General features: G+C 32.8%; 1 protein-coding gene across 6 annotated transcripts in view; it reads right to left on the reverse strand.

The window, feature by feature from the left end:
- The window catches only part of HLTF (helicase like transcription factor), a 50,876-nt gene that overhangs the window by 23,596 nt on the left and 8,490 nt on the right, over positions 1 to 18,790 (reverse strand). For 4 of the 6 annotated variants that reach the window (XM_045812985.2, XM_045812977.2, XM_045812973.2 and 1 more), the window contains exons 3-14: positions 17,735 to 17,901; positions 16,091 to 16,224; positions 15,455 to 15,552; positions 13,928 to 14,002; positions 13,338 to 13,529; positions 10,872 to 10,967; positions 7,816 to 7,891; positions 6,668 to 6,758; positions 5,039 to 5,118; positions 4,907 to 4,948; positions 3,975 to 4,064; positions 1,448 to 1,545 (exon numbers count right to left, since the gene is read on the reverse strand). In XM_045812985.2, coding sequence (XP_045668941.1) covers positions 1,448 to 1,545; positions 3,975 to 4,064; positions 4,907 to 4,948; positions 5,039 to 5,118; positions 6,668 to 6,758; positions 7,816 to 7,891; positions 10,872 to 10,967; positions 13,338 to 13,529; positions 13,928 to 14,002; positions 15,455 to 15,552; positions 16,091 to 16,224; positions 17,735 to 17,901 — 1,239 coding nt within the window. The remainder of the gene's footprint in view (positions 1 to 1,447; positions 1,546 to 3,974; positions 4,065 to 4,906; positions 4,949 to 5,038; positions 5,119 to 6,667; positions 6,759 to 7,815; positions 7,892 to 10,871; positions 10,968 to 13,337; positions 13,530 to 13,927; positions 14,003 to 15,454; positions 15,553 to 16,090; positions 16,225 to 17,734; positions 17,902 to 18,790) is intronic. The other 2 variants (XM_045813009.2, XM_045812994.2) reach the window with 1 other exon arrangement.

Genomic DNA, 18,790 nt, shown 5'->3' on the forward strand with positions numbered 1-18,790 from the left:
AGAATCAAAGAAGGCAAGAGTACATAAAAATCAAAAACAAAGTAAAAAAGCATAGAATTTGACAATTAGACAATAACTAGTAATCTTTTCCAAAGCAATTTAGAGGAACAAGTGGCACAGGCTAGATTATAAGTAGTAAGTAAAAGCACAAAGTGGAAATTAAATCCCAAAAGGTATGACAGCAAAGGAAAGGATAAGAGTAGCAACTTAAAGATGAGACATAATCAAGAGGAAGTATTTAAAAATGAAAAAGATCCAAGTATGTTTCATGAAAAAGCCAGTGGGAAAAGACTAACCAGACAAAGAGAAAAATAACAGATAAAATGCAAAGGTGGGAAGAGATGGAATCCAAAGTACAAACTAAGGTAATGGTCTTACAAAGACCAAGACCTCTTCCACCTCTGAGATTAGAGGAGGAAAGGTCAGGAGAGGTGCAAATAACCTTGGACGTGGCAAGAACAGAAGTTCACATCCAGTGGTCTTTATGTTCACAATGCTTCTAATAGTCATTATTTCATTTTAACATGCAGCTTGAAGCTCAAACTGGAAGGGAAACACAACCAAGCTGCTCCTTACAAATAATACATCAAGAGGTTCTATTCCAATGTAATGTTTTAGGATAGAAAAGCAATCTGGAAGGAGAAAAAAAAAAAAGACAAAATTTTCTGGTGGGTAGCCTTAAAAGCACAGGCTCTAGAATCAGAATGCTGGAGATTTTATCCTAACTCCATTTATTAGCTGGATGATCTTAAGCAAGTTACTTGATTTCTGTGTATTTCAATTTGATCACCAGGAAAGTGAGAATAATGGTTGTGAGGACTAAATGCGGAAATCTATGAAAAGAGCTTAGAGGAAAAACTGAGCACATAGGAGCTCACTAAATGCTACAAGTTGTTATATACACGTAAGTTAGCGTAGTTCTTAGAAAAGAGTTTCCAGGGGCGCCTGGGTGGCACAGCGGTTAAGCATCTGCCTTTGGCTCAGGGCGTGATCCCGGCGTTCTGGGATCGAGCCCCACATCAGGCTCCTCTGCTATGAGCCTGCTTCTTCCTCTCCCACTCCCCCTGCTTGTGTTCCCTCTCTCACTGGCAGTCTCTATCTCTGTCAAATAAATAAATAAAATCTTCAAAAAAAACCAAAAAAAAGAGTTCCCAATAATTCGTAAATATAGCAGTCTTAAATTGTCTATCTTTCCCACCTTGTGGGACATAAATGGCAGAGGAAGAAGTACAAACTTATAACAATTACTGTTTCCTTCTCTACTATAAATCTTCAAAGAATTACTTCAATTCAGCAAATAAAACCCCAATTCACCTAACAATTACTTTAACTTAAACATAAAATGCTGACCAAGCATATCTTTCCCAATGAATGACTCTAACAGAATATTTTTTACAAGACTAAAATATAAATCATGTCACATTTTTAAAAGGCTATGACGACTTACAATCCAGTTGCTTAACACAGAAAGTGGGCAGATGATCAGTGTTGTTCTTGGTCTCTCTTCAACATCAGTTTTCTTTGAACCCTCCACTGCAGATGCTCCTGAAATAAATCAGTTGAAACAGTCTTCAGTTCTCTTCTCATATATATGAAGTCAATAAAGAAACGCCAATATGTGCTTTTATGAAAAGAAAACAGGAAGAATTAAAATGAAGTAGACAGACTGTTGTTTCTAGCCATGATGGAAGTAACAGGAACTAGATTTTACCTTGTCACTTCATTATTTTTTACCTTGTTACTCTAAACAACTAAAATCCAGACAGCAATTACTTATGCGGGGAAGTAGAGAATTGTGATTGAGAGGGGACACCAAGGAAAAAGTGTGGAATATCTCCTGATATGTATTTAAGTTACTCATAGTTATTAAGATAACACTTGTTTTATGCAGTTTTTGGAATCTGTACTATAGTTAATGTGGTAACCAGACTGCAAGATACCCACTTTCTAACAGTCACAACCTCATATAGTCTCCTCCCATACTCTACTAGGGTGACAAATAGGATGTGGAAAAAGTGGTGGTATGTAACTTCTGAGATTAAGTTATAAAGGATGCAGTGTCTGTCTTGGGTGCTCTTTCCCTCTCTCTCTGATCACTCCCTTTGGAGGAAGCCAGCTGACACGTTGCAAGAATACTTGGGCAGCCTACGAAAGGACATGCTGTAATTTTATTTTCCATTCCCCTACTGGACAGTATTTACTCCCAATATTTTTCTAGAATAACACAGCAGTGAAAACTACTTCTTCATGTGTCCTTCTACACATTTAGATGATATATCTATCTTCATTATATTTGGCCTAGTTGCTGTTCACCATGGTAATTTATACTCCCATCCATAGTGCCTAAGAGTTCCTGTTGCTGCACAACCTTGCCTATACATGGCACTGTGAAATTTTTAAATGTTTGTAAATATAATGGGTGAAATGGTATCTCTCTGTTCTTTAATTTGATTTTCCCAGTGACTGAATCTGCACAGCTTACCGTACATTTACTGGTTATTTATGTTTTCTTTCCTTAGAATGTACCTTTGTATTCTTAGTGGCTATTCTCTTACTGGATTGTCTTTTTCCAATTGATTTGCAGAGGTTTCTTTTACACATTCTAAATACTAATCCTTCATAAGTTACACTTACCAGAAATATATTCTTCAGTCTTGTCATTTTGCACCTTGTTTATGTTGCACTTTGATGCACGGTAATTTAAAAGGTAGTAGAATTTCATCTATCTTTTCCTTATGACTTTTTGTGTCTTATTTAAGATAGCACTATCATTTCTGTCTACACTCACTGATTTTTGTTTCTGCTGTTCTTCCAGAAACGAGCTTATTTTGTTTTTTTCACAGCTATGATTTTTTAAAGTTACTTTTCTTCTATTATGGCTATGTGCCTGCAAGAAGGAACTTTTTGACTGTGAACTTAATTCTATCTAAATTCTATCTCAAAAGAAAATTCATGTTTCTTGGGGCGCCTGGGTGGCACAGCGGTTAAGCGTCTGCCTTCGGCTCAGGGCGTGATCCCGGCATTGTGGGATCGAGCCCCACATCAGGCTCCTCCGCTATGAGCCTGCTTCTTCCTCTCCCACTTCCCCTGCTTGTGTTCCCTCTCTCGCTGGCGGTCTCTATCTCTGTCAAATAAATAAAATCTTTAAAAAAAAAAAAAGAAAATTCATGTTTCTTAAAATTTCAAAAATCAGGGTCAAGAATATTCTATTTAAAATGCCTATATTTTCAATTCAATTAATTGTCTGATTCTTAGACCAAAAGTTAGCTCTTTTTTCATCATTCTGTGTTGGGTCAAATATCATCTCCTTTAACAGGTCCCTTTCATCAATCTTTATTTCACTATCCTCCTTTATTTTATTCACAATGCTTATCATTTAAAATTATGTGTTCATTTGTTTATGTGTTCCCATCATTAGACCATAAGCTGCATGTAAACAGACTTCTGCCTGGTATATCCCCAACATGTAAGATATAAGGGACTAAGTAACAGAGATAAAATAATTTGTCCCAGATCTCCTTAGAGTTCAAACTCATTCATTCTCAAATATTTAGATTCTTACACAATGTTTTCCTCTGAACTACAAAATACAAAATTATAATAAATATCACTAACATTCATAAGTGGAAACAAATTCTACTCATACCAAAAACTGAATCTTTATTACAATTTAAATAACTTCAAATTAAATTAGGCTTTAAAGAGCCATCAATTACTCTGGGCCTTCACTAGAAGAAAACATTTCTGCTACTCAGATGAGTAAAGGACCTCTTTTCCATCATATTTTTGACCTAACTAAAATAAATAGAATAAGAAAAGGTACTAGGAGAACACAAAAACATGCACCTCCAAGAAAAATGGGATTATCTTTTTCTTTACTTTCGAAACTTCTTATACCATGTTCTCATAACTTTTGTCATTAAAAACTTTTTACACTGAAAAACAAAAGCTAAAAAACCATGAGATTTACCGACCCTTTTTCAACATTCTCCTTTTTGTTGTAGGGGTAGATGAAATAAGTGCACACGCAAACTCTGCATCTTCTTTAACCTTAGAAGATCCTGCTGAAATAAAACCACAGAATCATTAAAATATTTGAAAACTAATTCTCTCCTATGCTTAGGTACAGGTACCTCCTGAGGATAGGAAATAAAAATAACACTTACATACTCCAAATCTTAAGAGTGTATATTAGTCAATAAAAACAAAATTTCTGGTGACCAAAATTGCCTGACACTGAGCATATCATTCCAGCTTAAAGAAGGAATGTAATCACTTGTCATGAAGTGTTACTTCTTTTGAGGAAGAGATGTGAAAGTAGGGGCAGAAATATGCAAAGTGATTCAGCTTCCAGGTGGAAGAATATTTTTAAGGAAACAGGTGTTTGACTTCTAATGATGAGACTGCCAAATTTTCATACCAGTTGGTGGTAATGAGTAATTTTCCAAATGCAATACAATTTCTCAACTATTAAGGAATACAGTATGATCCAGTTTACAAGAAAAGAAAACAAAGAGTTATGTTTTAAAGGTAGAGGAAAAAGTAATGATACTCACTGGTTATCTTAACATCTGTATGACAATGGGAACAGTAATATTACCAAGAAGGTGCTCCCACCCAACTTTTGTAATTTTAATTTATACATATGAGGTTTTATTGGAGTCATTTTATTAGTAAAAATTACTTTGTTTCAAGTTAGTTTAAATATTTCTCTTAGATTTTAATTTAAAACTAATCTTTCAATTTGCCTCATTCACTCAACAGCCTTGATTAGTTCAAATGTAAATAGCAGTCAAGTGTAAGACCTATTACTAACGAATTACAAGCTAGAGCGATATAAACCTATGGAGTTTTACTTTAATAATCCTTAAGTGTAGATTATGGATACTGAGATTTATATACATACCTTTTACTCTTTTAGTCTCAGACTGTGTATTTTTCAGTTTGCCTACAACAAAACCAAATACAAAAATGGTCACACTAGGAAATTAGAATATAAGACACATTATCAAATCAAATTCATTTCATATTATACCACCTTTCATTTTCTGTGGCAATTCACTTGTTTCATTTTCCTCTGAATCACTGCTTTCATTATACTGGACAGCAGCTTTTCTTCTAAAATAAAGTATACACAAATTTTTTATCAAACAAAAACAAAATGGGATATGAAAACATAGGTTTAATACATGCAGTACAAATGCTTCTGTGTTGCCTGTTTTTTAAAAAAATTTCAAGGAAAATTTGACAAATGAAAGTAAAATTTGCTAAAAGCATTTTTCCTTCATATGCAGATGCATTTACTATACAAAATACAGTACCACTATTATTAAATTTGAAAAAGCCAACCATCCTAAAGTAATAATCATTTTTAATACTGAATTTAATATTTGGCAATTCAAACAAAACACCTATAAAAAACTAGAACTAAAAAGAAATAACTCTTATCAAAGAGAATCCTTCTAATATAATGAAATGAGCAGCTAAGATGCAAAAATATAATTCTCTCAAAATGAAAACTTTCATGTATTTTGTATAGAAACACTATATTACAGTGCTTAAGCACCTAAAAATAATGGTCTTTAGAGTCAGACTGCCTAGATTCAAATTTCCATTCCCCTACTTATTTGCTGTGTCACTTTAGGCTCATCACTTAATAGTCTTCTATGCCTCAGTTTCCTCATTTGGAAAACAGGACTAAAAATACAATGCACTTCGTAAGATAAGATGTGTTACTACATGCAATGCCCCTAAACTAATGCCTGTTGCACAGTAAACATACATGTATTGACTATCATATGTGTGTTAATTAGTTTTTCCCCTACATCCTCCCTACTATTTCCATGTCCTTTAATCTTATCTGGTCAACCTATCAGTGCTGTTCTCACACTCATGGTCAGTTCAAAGTTGTAAGATTGTAGATCTAGATGAGAAACTGAGGAGTCCTGGTTTTGTGCTCAATTTAGACAGGTATTGATAGAGAACAATTAACAAAGCCCCCATTATGAGATATTTACTAGACTAGCTAATAGATACTCAAATTTGAGATCACGCCTACAGATATTATGGTAGGCGATACAACAAAAAGTCAAGTATTTAGACCTACTTCTGAGGGTAAATGAAATTTATAACGTTAACAGATTAAAGGTAAGATCAGAGGAGCAGTATGTATTTTATTCAAATTCTCCCTCTAGTCTACGTTAACAGAATACTCTCCTTAAGTAACTTCATCACGTCTTATTTCTAAAGATGAAATGACAAAGAACTGAGATGAGCAATGAGTGCTTCTATCAAATCATCTAATAGTTGTCAGTTTTCATCTCCTCAAAATATAAAGAAAGCTCTTCTAAAATCAACAAAAACAAAAAACTCGGGAGCTAGATCTTAGTTCCTATGTGAAAGAAATAGAAAAAAAAAAGTGGTAGAAAGATAGTGATTATTAAAAACTACCAATTAACTTCTTTTATAGATTAGTATTACTTTTCTTCACCTATAAAACGAGAACACCATCTGCCTAAGTCAGTGATTTTGCAAGTTTCAAGTAAAAGAATAAATTTGAAAGAACTATATAACTGAGATAAATGGTCATATCTCTCTCCTATATATAAGAAAATGGAGAAAGAGTTTAAACAAACATTACATACAATCAAACCATAACAGAGTTTACCTTTTGGGGCGGGAGCTAGACAATTCTGACTTGGGATATTTATTCTTTCCCTTGACATCTGAAATACTGGGTTCTCCACTACATCTAGATCCTTTCATTTCAAAAAAAGGACAAATATACAGAGTTATTAGTAAATCGTCTTGACTAGCAGCACCCTTCTTAAAACCTTGGTTTTCCAAATCAATTTTTTAATTCTTCATTCTTGTTCTTTCAATCAGCCAGCTCCTAGCTCTACCCACTCACCACAAAGGTCTATACCATACTGGATCCTTTGCCTAGATTCTTAACTCCTTTGACTCCCAGATGATGATCTACTTTACTTCACAAAGAAAATCGAATGCTACCTAGTATAAACTCCCAATTTTCCTACCTTTTGTTCCCTCAATTATCTATATTTTCCATCAACCTTACTTCCTTTCCTTCTAATGCTAACTCACCTATCTGTTCTCTTGATCTCACTGCCCCCACAGAGGCCTACCTCTCTCCATGGTACCCAAAATCTCTACCTATCCATGGATTTCTTTCTTAATGCTCCCCTGTGCAAAAAGCCCCTCAATTCTGCCTTCATCTCCAACTATTTTTTTATTTCAAACTTAGCAAAATAAATAGCACACAACTGTTATTTCCAGTTCTTCACCTACTATTCTTATCTTAAAATATTTTGTTTTGCTCTGCTCTAACCAATCTTCAAAAATTAATTTTGCGAAGGTCATTAACTGCTAAGCCAGCTATGTAACTGCTAAAACCAAAGTTCTCTTTTCATTTCTCTTCTGACTTCAGAATTTGGCTCTAACCTATCTTTCTACCCTCATCTGCTGTTGTCCATGAACATTACATTATAATTACCATAAACTACTCTGAGGTCTCAGAACAAAATATGCCTTATATTGCTATTGTTTGTTTTTACTGCCCTTTCATGTAATTTTTTCTCAACCAAAAATGTTCCTCCTCAGCTTCTCTGACTGGTGTACAACCACCCAATTCCATCGTGACCTCCTTGATGAAATCTTTCCTACCAGTTCTCATGAGATTCTTAGAAAGAGAGATCTTAAAATTTTTATATATACAAAAAGTCAGGGCTCGAATTACATCATTAAACTGGAAAATTTTAAATTAAACATGGGGTCATGTTCAAAAGTAAACTTTACCTTTGATAAGTCCATCTGCCTTTTCACTGGTATTGTTTCCTCCAAGTTTCATAGATTGATCGTTAACATTACACTCCTGGATGAAAAGGCATATTTCTTACACAGCACTGCTGTCAGTTTTAAATAAACTTAAAATGCATCCTTTATATTGCTTTACTTTACAGAATAAAGATTACTTAGACTGGTACTCCATTCTGGAGCAATGTGGGGAGGTGCATTAAGTGATGAGGAAAAATAAACAAATAGATTAAAAAATTTTTTCACAGGTATCTCAAAAGAAAACTAATTGGTCTTTATCTGTTGCAAAGGAATACAAATAACAAAACTGAATTATAAATGGAATATAATTACTGTAAGAAAAACTGAACATGAAATGGAAATTTACTTTAGAATTAAAAGTTCTCAGACTACAAACTTTTAACCAAGAGTCCCTACTCAGTAAATAACTTATCTTTAATGAGGCTGCCATTGCCATCCTTGTTCTCCAGAATTCCCAGGGTGGGAAGACGCAATAGTACAGGTTCCAGAGTACCTTCTACCATACTCTAGTAGGGATTTTCATGCCAAGCCTTCATGTATATCCCTTTGTTTCAATATGCATCAATGTATATATATACATGAATACCAAAACTTCTGTAAAAGTAAAAATTTATACTTCTTTGTAAACGTATTTTTAAATGAGTCTAATAGGGGAGGGTTCCTCTAATCTTTAATTCTTAACTTCATTCTGTAGGTACAAATGACAAATGCCAATTAGCTGAATTTAATTCTTCCCATTAAAAAAGAAAGGTAGATGATTTAGCCATTATCGAGTGGAGATTAGGACTGGGGGTCAGGAGTACAAAGTAATTTTTGCTGAGATTGGGATAAGAAAGGATAATTTTAGTACTAAAAAAATACAATTTGAAACATCTTATAAAATCCCACCAGTTAAGTTTTACTGAAAATGTAGGTGAAAAGATCCATTCCCTTCTAATGGTATGAGTCTAAATAAGCTGAAAATTTTAAATATAACAGATCTAGAAGTACATAACTGGGAGTTATTTTAGGTAATTTTTTATTTGTATTTTTTTCAGAGCTCAGGATATTTTATTTTAATCAATGTAAAATATTTACATTATTTAAGACTGCATACCCGTTACAAAATTATTAAATACACTGCAGTCCAAAGTTGCCATTTTTATTATAGCAGTATTTACACTTTTCTTTCCTTCTTTTTTTTTAACAAGCTAGACAAATGATTTTATTTTTTTCTCCAAGTTTTCATTTAAATTCCAGTTAGTTAACAGTATAATATTAGTTTCAGGTGTAGAATATAAGTGATTCATCACTTATATACAATACCCGGTACAAGAAACTGATACTAAAAATGCTTTTCATCAAATGTTCTACCTAGTCTTCTTCAATAATTAGTACAACCATTTATATTAAACATGCAAAAAAGAACCTAACAGTTTATCCACAAATAAAGGATGTCCATTACATTACTTTTATATGAAATAATTTTGCTCAGCAAGTTTTTTTCTTCAGAGTTCAAAATTAAACCTTCTACGAAGTCCAACCTATCAAGTCGTATTACACTCCAATCTAATGGAACTTAAATCAATGACATTTCACTCTGTAAGCTTGGAATATCTAAATCTATTTAAAACCGTGTAATATTTTTGTTGCAATAAATTCTTAGCTGGAAATCACATTTTCAGCCTCAATTTCAATGAAATGTGACATACCAGATATACCAGATATATATACTAACTATATATATACTAACACCTTCCTGCTATTTAAGGAACACCTTAAATGCATGGTTGATTTTCAGGGGGTGGGAGGGAAGGCCTTACCGATAATAATTTTTTAAGCCGATAATTGCTACTGAAGCTGTAAGTAGTCTTAGGCGGTGTTCTTCTGTTTTAGTAACAAAATGTAGGAAGAACAGGATGTAAAGTATCAAATTACTCATGGTAAGGAACTGAATCTCAGATATTTGACAACAGAGTTAAACTCCCAACAAAAGTACAAAGAAGGAAATGCAACCAAGGTGCATAAATTAATAAGGCTCTTAATAAGCAGCCTCTTTGAAAACTAAAAAAAATCAGAATAGCAGTACAGAAAAGTCCAAAAAAGAGGTATTTTGCATATACATTTTGCTCAGATATTTCCTACTTTAAGTTCTTGAATGTTAAGCTGAAAATGGAAAATAATCGTTTCATTCTAATATTTATTTTTCACATAAAACACATTTTTAATTCCTAGAAACTGAGTATAATAATGTTTATATCCCATATGTAAAGATATATAAAAAGTATCAAGAAAGTCACCCATGTTATCATCACTAAGACATAATTATTACTATGTATGACTACATTCAGACTCAGACATACATAAATATGCCTTTCCAAAATGAGACTCAACTCTATTCACAAATGCATCCCTGGCCTTTTCTTTTAACTAAAAAATATCATAAAAATAAGTGTTCTTCAAAAATAGGATTTTATAGTTGCAATATATTAAATTTTAAGGCTATATAATAAATAACATAACTGTTACCTTATTGAGGAGTTTCTTCTTTGCCTTTAAATAATGCATAGGGGAAAAAGTTTGAACTTTTATCTCTGAAAAAAATGGATTTCTGATAACTTACTTCCTTCTTTATTTTTTTAAACAAACTTATTTTTTTAAATAGGCTCCACGCCCAGTGTGGAGTCCAACACAGGGCTTGTACTCATAACCCTGAGACCAAGACCTGAGCTAAAATCAAGAGTCGGACACTTAACCAACTAAGCCGCCCAGGTGCCCCTCTGATAACTTCTTTAGATAGTTTCTCTGAAATGGCATTACTGAGTCACAGAATATAAACATTTTTAAGATTCTTGATATATATTACCTAATTACCCTCAAGAATATAGTACCCAACTTTCACTCTTGTCACCAACACATAAGAGAGGCCATTCACTTCTCTAAAAACACTGTGTATTATCAATTTTCTGGCAAATTATTTTTTAATGACAAAATTAAAATGAACCAGAGACTTCGGAGAAAACACACTAATACTTTACCTTCTTCAGTTGACTTTTTTTAATTCTTTCAACAGGAAGAGGTTTGCCATCATGGAAGTTGGTAAGAATTACTGCAATGGCTGTCAGAGTTTTGCCCTTTAAAAATGTTTTTAAAAGACAAATGGTCAGATTCTGAAACCCAATTGACCAGAGAACATTCCAAAACCAATTTTAAAATCAAGTGGGCAAATATCATACGCATTCAAGGCCACAGAAGCATACTACTATATTAAATAATCTATGTATTAATAAAAAGTATTTTGTTGATTAAGTAATGCTTTCCCACACTTTATTACTAAGAATTATTAAATGGTTTACTCCATAAAATACTATAAGCATCTCTGAGAAATGTCATTCTACTGAAAGATTGCTGTTATAAGATTTTATGTTTAACCCTGAACTAATAACTTTATCATGAAACTACAACTATTTGCTTGCCATGTAGTTCAGAGCTAATTTAAAATGATTAGTAATTCCTGTATGCTCATGAGATAATCATTTTATTAAATTTCATTTAAAGATCACTGTAAGACTTAAAAGCTGTAACTTATCAACAAAGCATAAATGACATATTTCTTGTGCCTTTTTCTTAAATAGAAGCATGTAACTTTACTTAGTTTAATATATAATTAGCAACACAGAAATAACTCTTTGGCAATTTTAAAACAGTAAAGGCAGCAGTTTTCTAAGTGTAGCCCACAGGTCCTAGAGTTTCCCAGGACCCTCTCAGGAGTATGTACAAATGTATTTTCATAATATTGCTAAAGCCTTATTTATGTTGATATCTATAGTAATGCCACAAAAGGGAATTATGGGCAAAACTGCTGGTGCCTTAGAATGAAACAAAGCAGCTGGCACTACATCATACTAGTGGTCATTGTATTCTTGGCTGCTACATACTCACATGTTAAAAAAAAAATGCTAGTTTTAAGAATATTCTACAAGAATATTCTTGATGAAGCGGTACACATGAATTTTATTAAATCTTACCTCAAGTACACATGTAAATATTCTAAGTATAACAAGACGGGAAGAACACATAAAAATACTTTTTTTGCACACCAAAATATGAGTTATCTAGAGAAAAATTACTTGTGAGACAGAGGTTACAAGCTCAACTAGCACCATGCATCACCATGCATCACTACTTTTACTTGAAAGAATGGCCAACAACCAGTTATTCATGACTGAGTGGCAGACTTTTTGAAAAATGAACAAAGTACAGCTATCTTCAAGGGAAAATAACTGACAGATTTGTTGTAAATGATAAAATCTGAACTTTCAAGCAAAAATTAGAATGTTGGAAAACTTGTATCTGACATCATGAGCACAGCAGCTTCCCAAAATGTAAATGCCTTTCAAATAAGATTAGCAGTAATATCAAAGAATATAAACATTTGATACTATATAATGAAATGCATCAACACTGGCAGATCTGTGTAACTCAATAAACTAATATTTTCCAAATAAACAATGTTATAAAATCATGCATGAGTACAATATCCATTCAATGTACAAGCTACACCAATGGATTTTAATGCAACACAGTACAAAAAGCTCACTGATATCATTTTTAAGTTCTACGTTATAACTGTTAACCTTTAATAAACTAACACGTGCTTAATTTTGTTGTTCTATCAAAGAATTATACAGAGTTATCTAAAAAGACTATTAAAATACTCCTATTTCCCAACTACTTATCTATGTGAGAACTAATCCTTATGTACCTATACCAAAACACCTTATCACAATACACTGAATGAAAAATCAGTTATAAGGACTCAGAATTCATCTCTTAGGCCAATCATTAAAGAGATTTGCAAAAATGTAAAACAATGCCAGTCTTATCAAAATTACTTTGTTTTGGAATAGTCCCTTTTCATTTAAAAATATGCCATGTATGTTAATAAGTAATGAGTTTATTAACTACTATTTGTAAATTACTAACTCAAAATTTAGTTTTAACATCTAATAGGATAAATATTGATATAACTCACAAATATAAAAAGCTCTTTGGGATTGTCAAAAATCTGTAAGTGTAAGGGCTACTGAGACCAAAAAGTATAAAAACTGCTCGTGCAAGGAATCATAAATGTATTTTTAATACTCTGTATATCACAAGACTATGACAGAATACAGACAATTTCATGTAACATTGTTGTCTTTCCCTTTTTTAAAAAAGAAAACCCATGAAAAATAAGCTACCTTGAATTTCAAAAGAAAATTGAGAAATACGTTTATACATTATTGCTAATTAAATTGTACCTTAACCAAATAAACCAAAACAAAAAAAACCATAACCTCATTTTAAGTGAAAGGCACAGAGAAAACTGTTCTATACTGAAAGTGAAATCTAGTCCCACACTGGCACCAACATATTCCTATCACTATCTACTTCAAAATTACTTTCTATAAAATCATAATTACAAAATAAAATTTTATTAACTCAAGGAAAAAAATAATTACCAAACCCATATCATCAGCTAAAATTCCTCCATGGACATTTTCTGGTCGGTCCTTCTCAGAAAAATTTGTTATTGTGTTATAGTATAAGTCACTTCGCTGTTCCCAAAATGGTGGAAGGTCTTTACTGTTTTCCCGTGAAACCATCCAAGCTAGAGCTTGTTTTTGATGTGGAAGCAATGGTGTTTCAACAGCCTATAAATAAAAGGATTGTCTTAAATAGAAATAAAACCAGTCCTTTCTTTTTCTCCATGCAGATTCTGGAAAACACTTGATCTTATGGTAAAAACTGTACAAATTAACAGTGTATTTTAAAACTCCAAATAATTTTAAATAAAAAATATTGGGGGTGCCTGAGGGGCTCAGTCAGTTAAACGTCTGACTCTTGATTTCGGCTCAGGTCATGATCTTGGTGTCGTGATATTGAGCCCTGGCTCTGCACGGAGTCTGCCTGAGATTCTCTCTCCTCACCCCCCACCTCTTCCCCTGTCTCACACAAGCACACTCTCTCCCTTACTAAATAAATAAATATTTAAAATATATATATATATATAAATAAATAAATAAATAAATAGAAAATATTGGCTCAGTACCTCAGCTGGTTCCATTTCATGAGTTTTATCATCTTCTTTTAAATCTTCAAACAATTTGTCAAATTCTGTTTTAAGCTACAACAAATAGCAACAAGAAACATCATGAAACAAACCAATTAAAATAATTTCACTTAATTCAGAGTTTTCAAATCATTTAATTAACTAAAACATTTGAATACCAAAAGGTACCTAACATATTCTTTGAGTTGCTACACTGCTCACTGAAGGCAGAATAGGTGCTTTGGGTGTAAGAGGTAATTGTGTTAAAATCAAAAGAATACAGAAGAGATAAATCTGGCGTTTGTCACAGCTCTGTCACAAATCTATATATAATACTGGGCAAGAGACTTAACCTTTACGGCCTTATACCTTATTCTTATAAAATGAAAGGGATAATTTAGATTTAGAATGTCTCTAAGGTTCCTTCTGCCATTGAAATTCTGTGATTCTATTAGTGGTATTTAAAACATTTTGTAAGATCCTACCAGGTAAATTTTTTGACTTTTTTTAATGTCGATGACCCTTCATTTACTATTATTGCAAACAACCTGCTATGTGCTACAAAATATTAAGAGATGATTTTAATCTTACACTAATTTAGTTGGTTCTTTAAATTGATCTAATTTAATTCTATAGCAATATGTATGTATTACAATTACTTTTATAAATTAGCACATGAATACAAAGTAGTAGCCCAGAAGATATCAGGCCAAATCAAAAAAGTTAGAGAGGTAACCTGAGGTTTACCCACCAGACACAGGCTCAAGCCCTACTAATAACGAGCAGTAAGAGAGGAATCACAATTAGAAGACAAAGGCTAACAGAGATAGGTAGAGACAAAAAAATTGATGTATTTGTAGACTGTCTCCACTATTTTATATCCCCCTTTCCCCCAAATTAACTCAGCCTAACAGTATCTTAGATTACAAATCAAAGTTAAGAACTACACTAATGCCTAAGATTTGGAATTTTTTTTTGCATTCCACTTGCAACCTTATTGAAACAAAGCGTAAGTTTTGAGTGTCAATTTTTTAAAATTAGTATTTGGACATTAAAAAATCAAATAATAAAAAACATCAAAACATACTAAAACATCCCATGCATACACAACAATGCACGTGTTTTACTATATGTATGAATGTGTATGTATTCCTTATTACTGCTTTCTTTTCACATGAAAGTTTTTAATATAGGGGCATCTGGGTGGCTCAGTCAGTTAAGCACCTGAGCCTTCAGCTCAGGTCATGATCTCAGGGTTCTGGCATCGAGCCCCTTGTTGGGTTCCCTGCTCAGCAGGGAGTCTGCTTCTCTCTCTCCTTCTGCCCCTCCCACCTGCTTGTGCTTGCTCTCTCAAAAAAATCTTCAAAAAAAAAAAAGTTTTTAATATATATTGTATAGCATGTTTCATAACTTAACATACCTGAAGATCACAAATACTAGCACACACATATTTATCTTATTCTTTTAAACATCAATCGTCAACATTTAAAATTCACTTTTAGATTACAAAACAAAAAAGAAGCTTACCTGTTCAGTTGTCATCTGTACTGCAGCATGAACTGGCATACTATAGCTTGGTCCAGCTCTTCCAGAGCCCCAACTACTTTCTAAACTGAATCCTAAAGCTGTAATTTACAAAATGAAAAGAATAAAATCACCAAATGAATTACCTTTTAGTAACTTTTAGAACTTGTGTTCTAAATATATTTAAAAGATTTTTTTTAAACTAAAAGTCATTAAAAAATAATTAAAATAATTCCACATTTTTAAACAAACTCTTGCCAAATAAATAATACTTCTTCATTCCCTATTGAAGATTTTTTTTTGTCTATAATTTATCAAAGACGAAGTTTAAAATCAGGGATTCCCAGATATTATCACTGGGGAAAGTTAGGGGAGGGAATACAGGACCTCTTTGTACATATGTGTGCATGTGCATGTTCTCACACTCACACCTCCTCCGATGAATAATTATTTCAAAATAGAAAAAAAAAAAAAATCAGGGATTTCCTTAAAAAGATTCCTAAGAAAAGTTACAACTCAGAGCCTTCAACACAAATTAGCTAAGCTAAACAAACTCAAATTATTTCTCAAGAAGAGAAATGTTTTACAAATCCTGCATCTTACAATATCAAAATAATAGGAGTTTAAACTCAAACTTACTTTTTGGTGCAGGTCCCAGTTTAAATCCATGTTTCTTCAACTGATCTAAAACCGCTTTTCTATTTTCTTCTTTTCCCCAAAAAGTCATATGGAGAGGCATGGTAAAAGCATTGTTTGCACCAAAAGGAACAACCCTATTATATTTGAGAGAGAAAAAAAAAAAAGAGAGAAAATTAGAACTGTTATTTTTTACTTCCATTAAGAATTATTAAATCACATTAAATTATAAACATCGCATTCAAATTTTGCAAGGAAGTGAAATAAGGAACTTTTTGGACAAATTAGAAAGAGAGAAAAAGTACACGGAATAGGATCAACAACAATCAGTTTCTGTTACTCTGTTTTTGAAACAGAAAGCCAGAAGAAACTGAAAAGATGGAACAAAGCAGGGTAGCCTATAACTGAGATTATAAGATAGGTACAACAGTAAGTTTAATTGAAAGGGTAGAGCTTTCACTAACAGAACCACTGAGGGTAGCAACCCATTCTGGGAGAATGGGGAATGATTTGCCAAGAACTACATCTGACCCTTAAACAACATGGGGTGTAGGGACATTGACCCCCTTATACAGTCAAAAATCCACATACAACTTTGACACCCTAAAAACTTAACTACCAATAGCCTACTGTTGGCCAGAAGCCTTACCAGTAACATAGTCAATTAACACGTATTTTGTAGGTTATATGCATGATAGACTGTGTTCTTAAAGTAAGCTAAAGAAAACATTAACAAAATCATAAAGAAGGCAGAATACATTCACAATACAATACTGCATTTATTTTTTAAAAATCTGCATTTAAGTGGACCTGTGCAGGTCAAACCCACGTTGTTCAAGCATCAACTATATTTTTGATCCAGGATTCACTAAAAATTTATTCTCAATATCCAAAAAATTTAATGAACTAAGAATAGAGAAAACAAAGTGAGAAGACATTACTGAGCATTTATCATCCAACCTCACCTTTTCATATTCTAAACATTCCATACTTAAATTGACATCACAGACTAAATGCCTAAAAGAGAAAAGCTAACCAAGGAGACTGGGAGTTTTAAAAAAGGAAGAGGTGGTAGAACTAGGAGAGTTTAGGCCTTGCCTAAAGCAGGAGCTGCTACTCTGCTCTAGTCAACTGATGTCCTGTGAAAATGAAGGTCAGATCTTCCTTCTATTTGTCAAGAGAAATCTTCATAAATAATTTTTACATTAGGGAAAAAATTAACCTATATAAAATGCAGAATATCCAGGTATTTGAATATTGGAAATAAATGAAAAATTATAGAACACTATGTAGGCAAAATGAAACTCACCTACATATGATCACAGGCTACCAGTTTACAACTTCTGATTTAAACAAACACTTCCCAACTCCCAAATCTATGCACTAAAAGGTTTGGACAGATGGTGTGGACTTCCTAATATTTGAGCCAAAGTCTATTTTTTCCATGGTAATAATTTAGTAGGAAAATAAGGGAATAGTTGTTCCATGGCTGGGGTAGTAGAGGCAGATGGGAAAAGAATTAACACATTTATTGAACACATACTAAAGGCACAGTGATAAAAGTTGTCAGGACAACTATATAGCCTCTTAACAAATTCAAAGATCACAACTTAATATCATTAAAACTAAACTCTGAAAGTACATTACCCTTCAATCTGTGCCAATTTGTTGTCCATGATATAGGCCAAAGCAGCTGCAAGATCTTTCTTTAAATGGCCAACCTGATTTCCATTCACATTGTTTACTTTAATTGCGTTCTTATCATAAGGGTTATTGGGCTCTCGTTGTAATGCAACCATTTCATTATTATTAACCTAATAAAATAATAAACAGATAATATTATAAATAACATAATAGGAGCTTTCTTCATTAAACTTTATCTGGGATTTCCATTACTTTTTTAGTACTTAATAACAGCATATAAGAAATGTATATTTTCTTGGACTCATATTTGTATAGTAACATAAAAAATATATTTCATAATGTTTTTTACAGTATTTTTTAAACTTACATTCACTGGGAAGTTAACAAATCCTTGATATCTGAAAGATACAATCAAAACTAAATAAAAGATTCACACTAAAATTTTCAACATCCTAACTTCCAAAACAGGTGATCTTTATTGGGTGCTTATTTGCCATTGTTTAAGTACATTACATAGATTTGACTTTTCAAATCTTCACAATTCTGTTGGTAGGTACTATCACAACCTCCATTTTACTGATGAAGACACTAAAGCACAGAAAAGTTAAGTAATTTGCCCAAGGTCATAAAGCTATTAAGTAGCAGAGCTAGAATTTAAATCTAGACAGGCTGGTTCCTAAGTCTGATTTCTCCAGACTCTAAAGGGGGAAAAAGATATTAATTATAAGTCAGAAAGGAATGAAATTAAGAAAATATATCCAACCTTCAACTCATGCCATTCTGATTCTACTAGATTAAAAGTTGCCTGAGGGTGACATCACTGAAAATAGAAGAGTTAAGGACTTCTGAAATTCTCTCTTCTGTAATAGCAATGAAAAAAATGGCAGAAATTGTCAGAATCAATTTTTCCAGACATCTGGAAACCAACCAAAGGATTGCAGAAACCTGGAGGGTGTTAATTCAAGAAAAACAGCTGAATATCAGCACCCTAGTCCCATCTCCAGCTCTTAGCTGCATGACAGCCTTTAAAAATAACCTGCTAAAATCCTTGGTGCAGTC

Source organism: Ursus americanus, chromosome 20 (genome assembly GCF_024610735.1).
Source record: "Ursus americanus isolate L20-20 chromosome 20, mUrsAme1.1.p, whole genome shotgun sequence".
NCBI lineage: Eukaryota > Metazoa > Chordata > Mammalia > Carnivora > Ursidae > Ursus > Ursus americanus.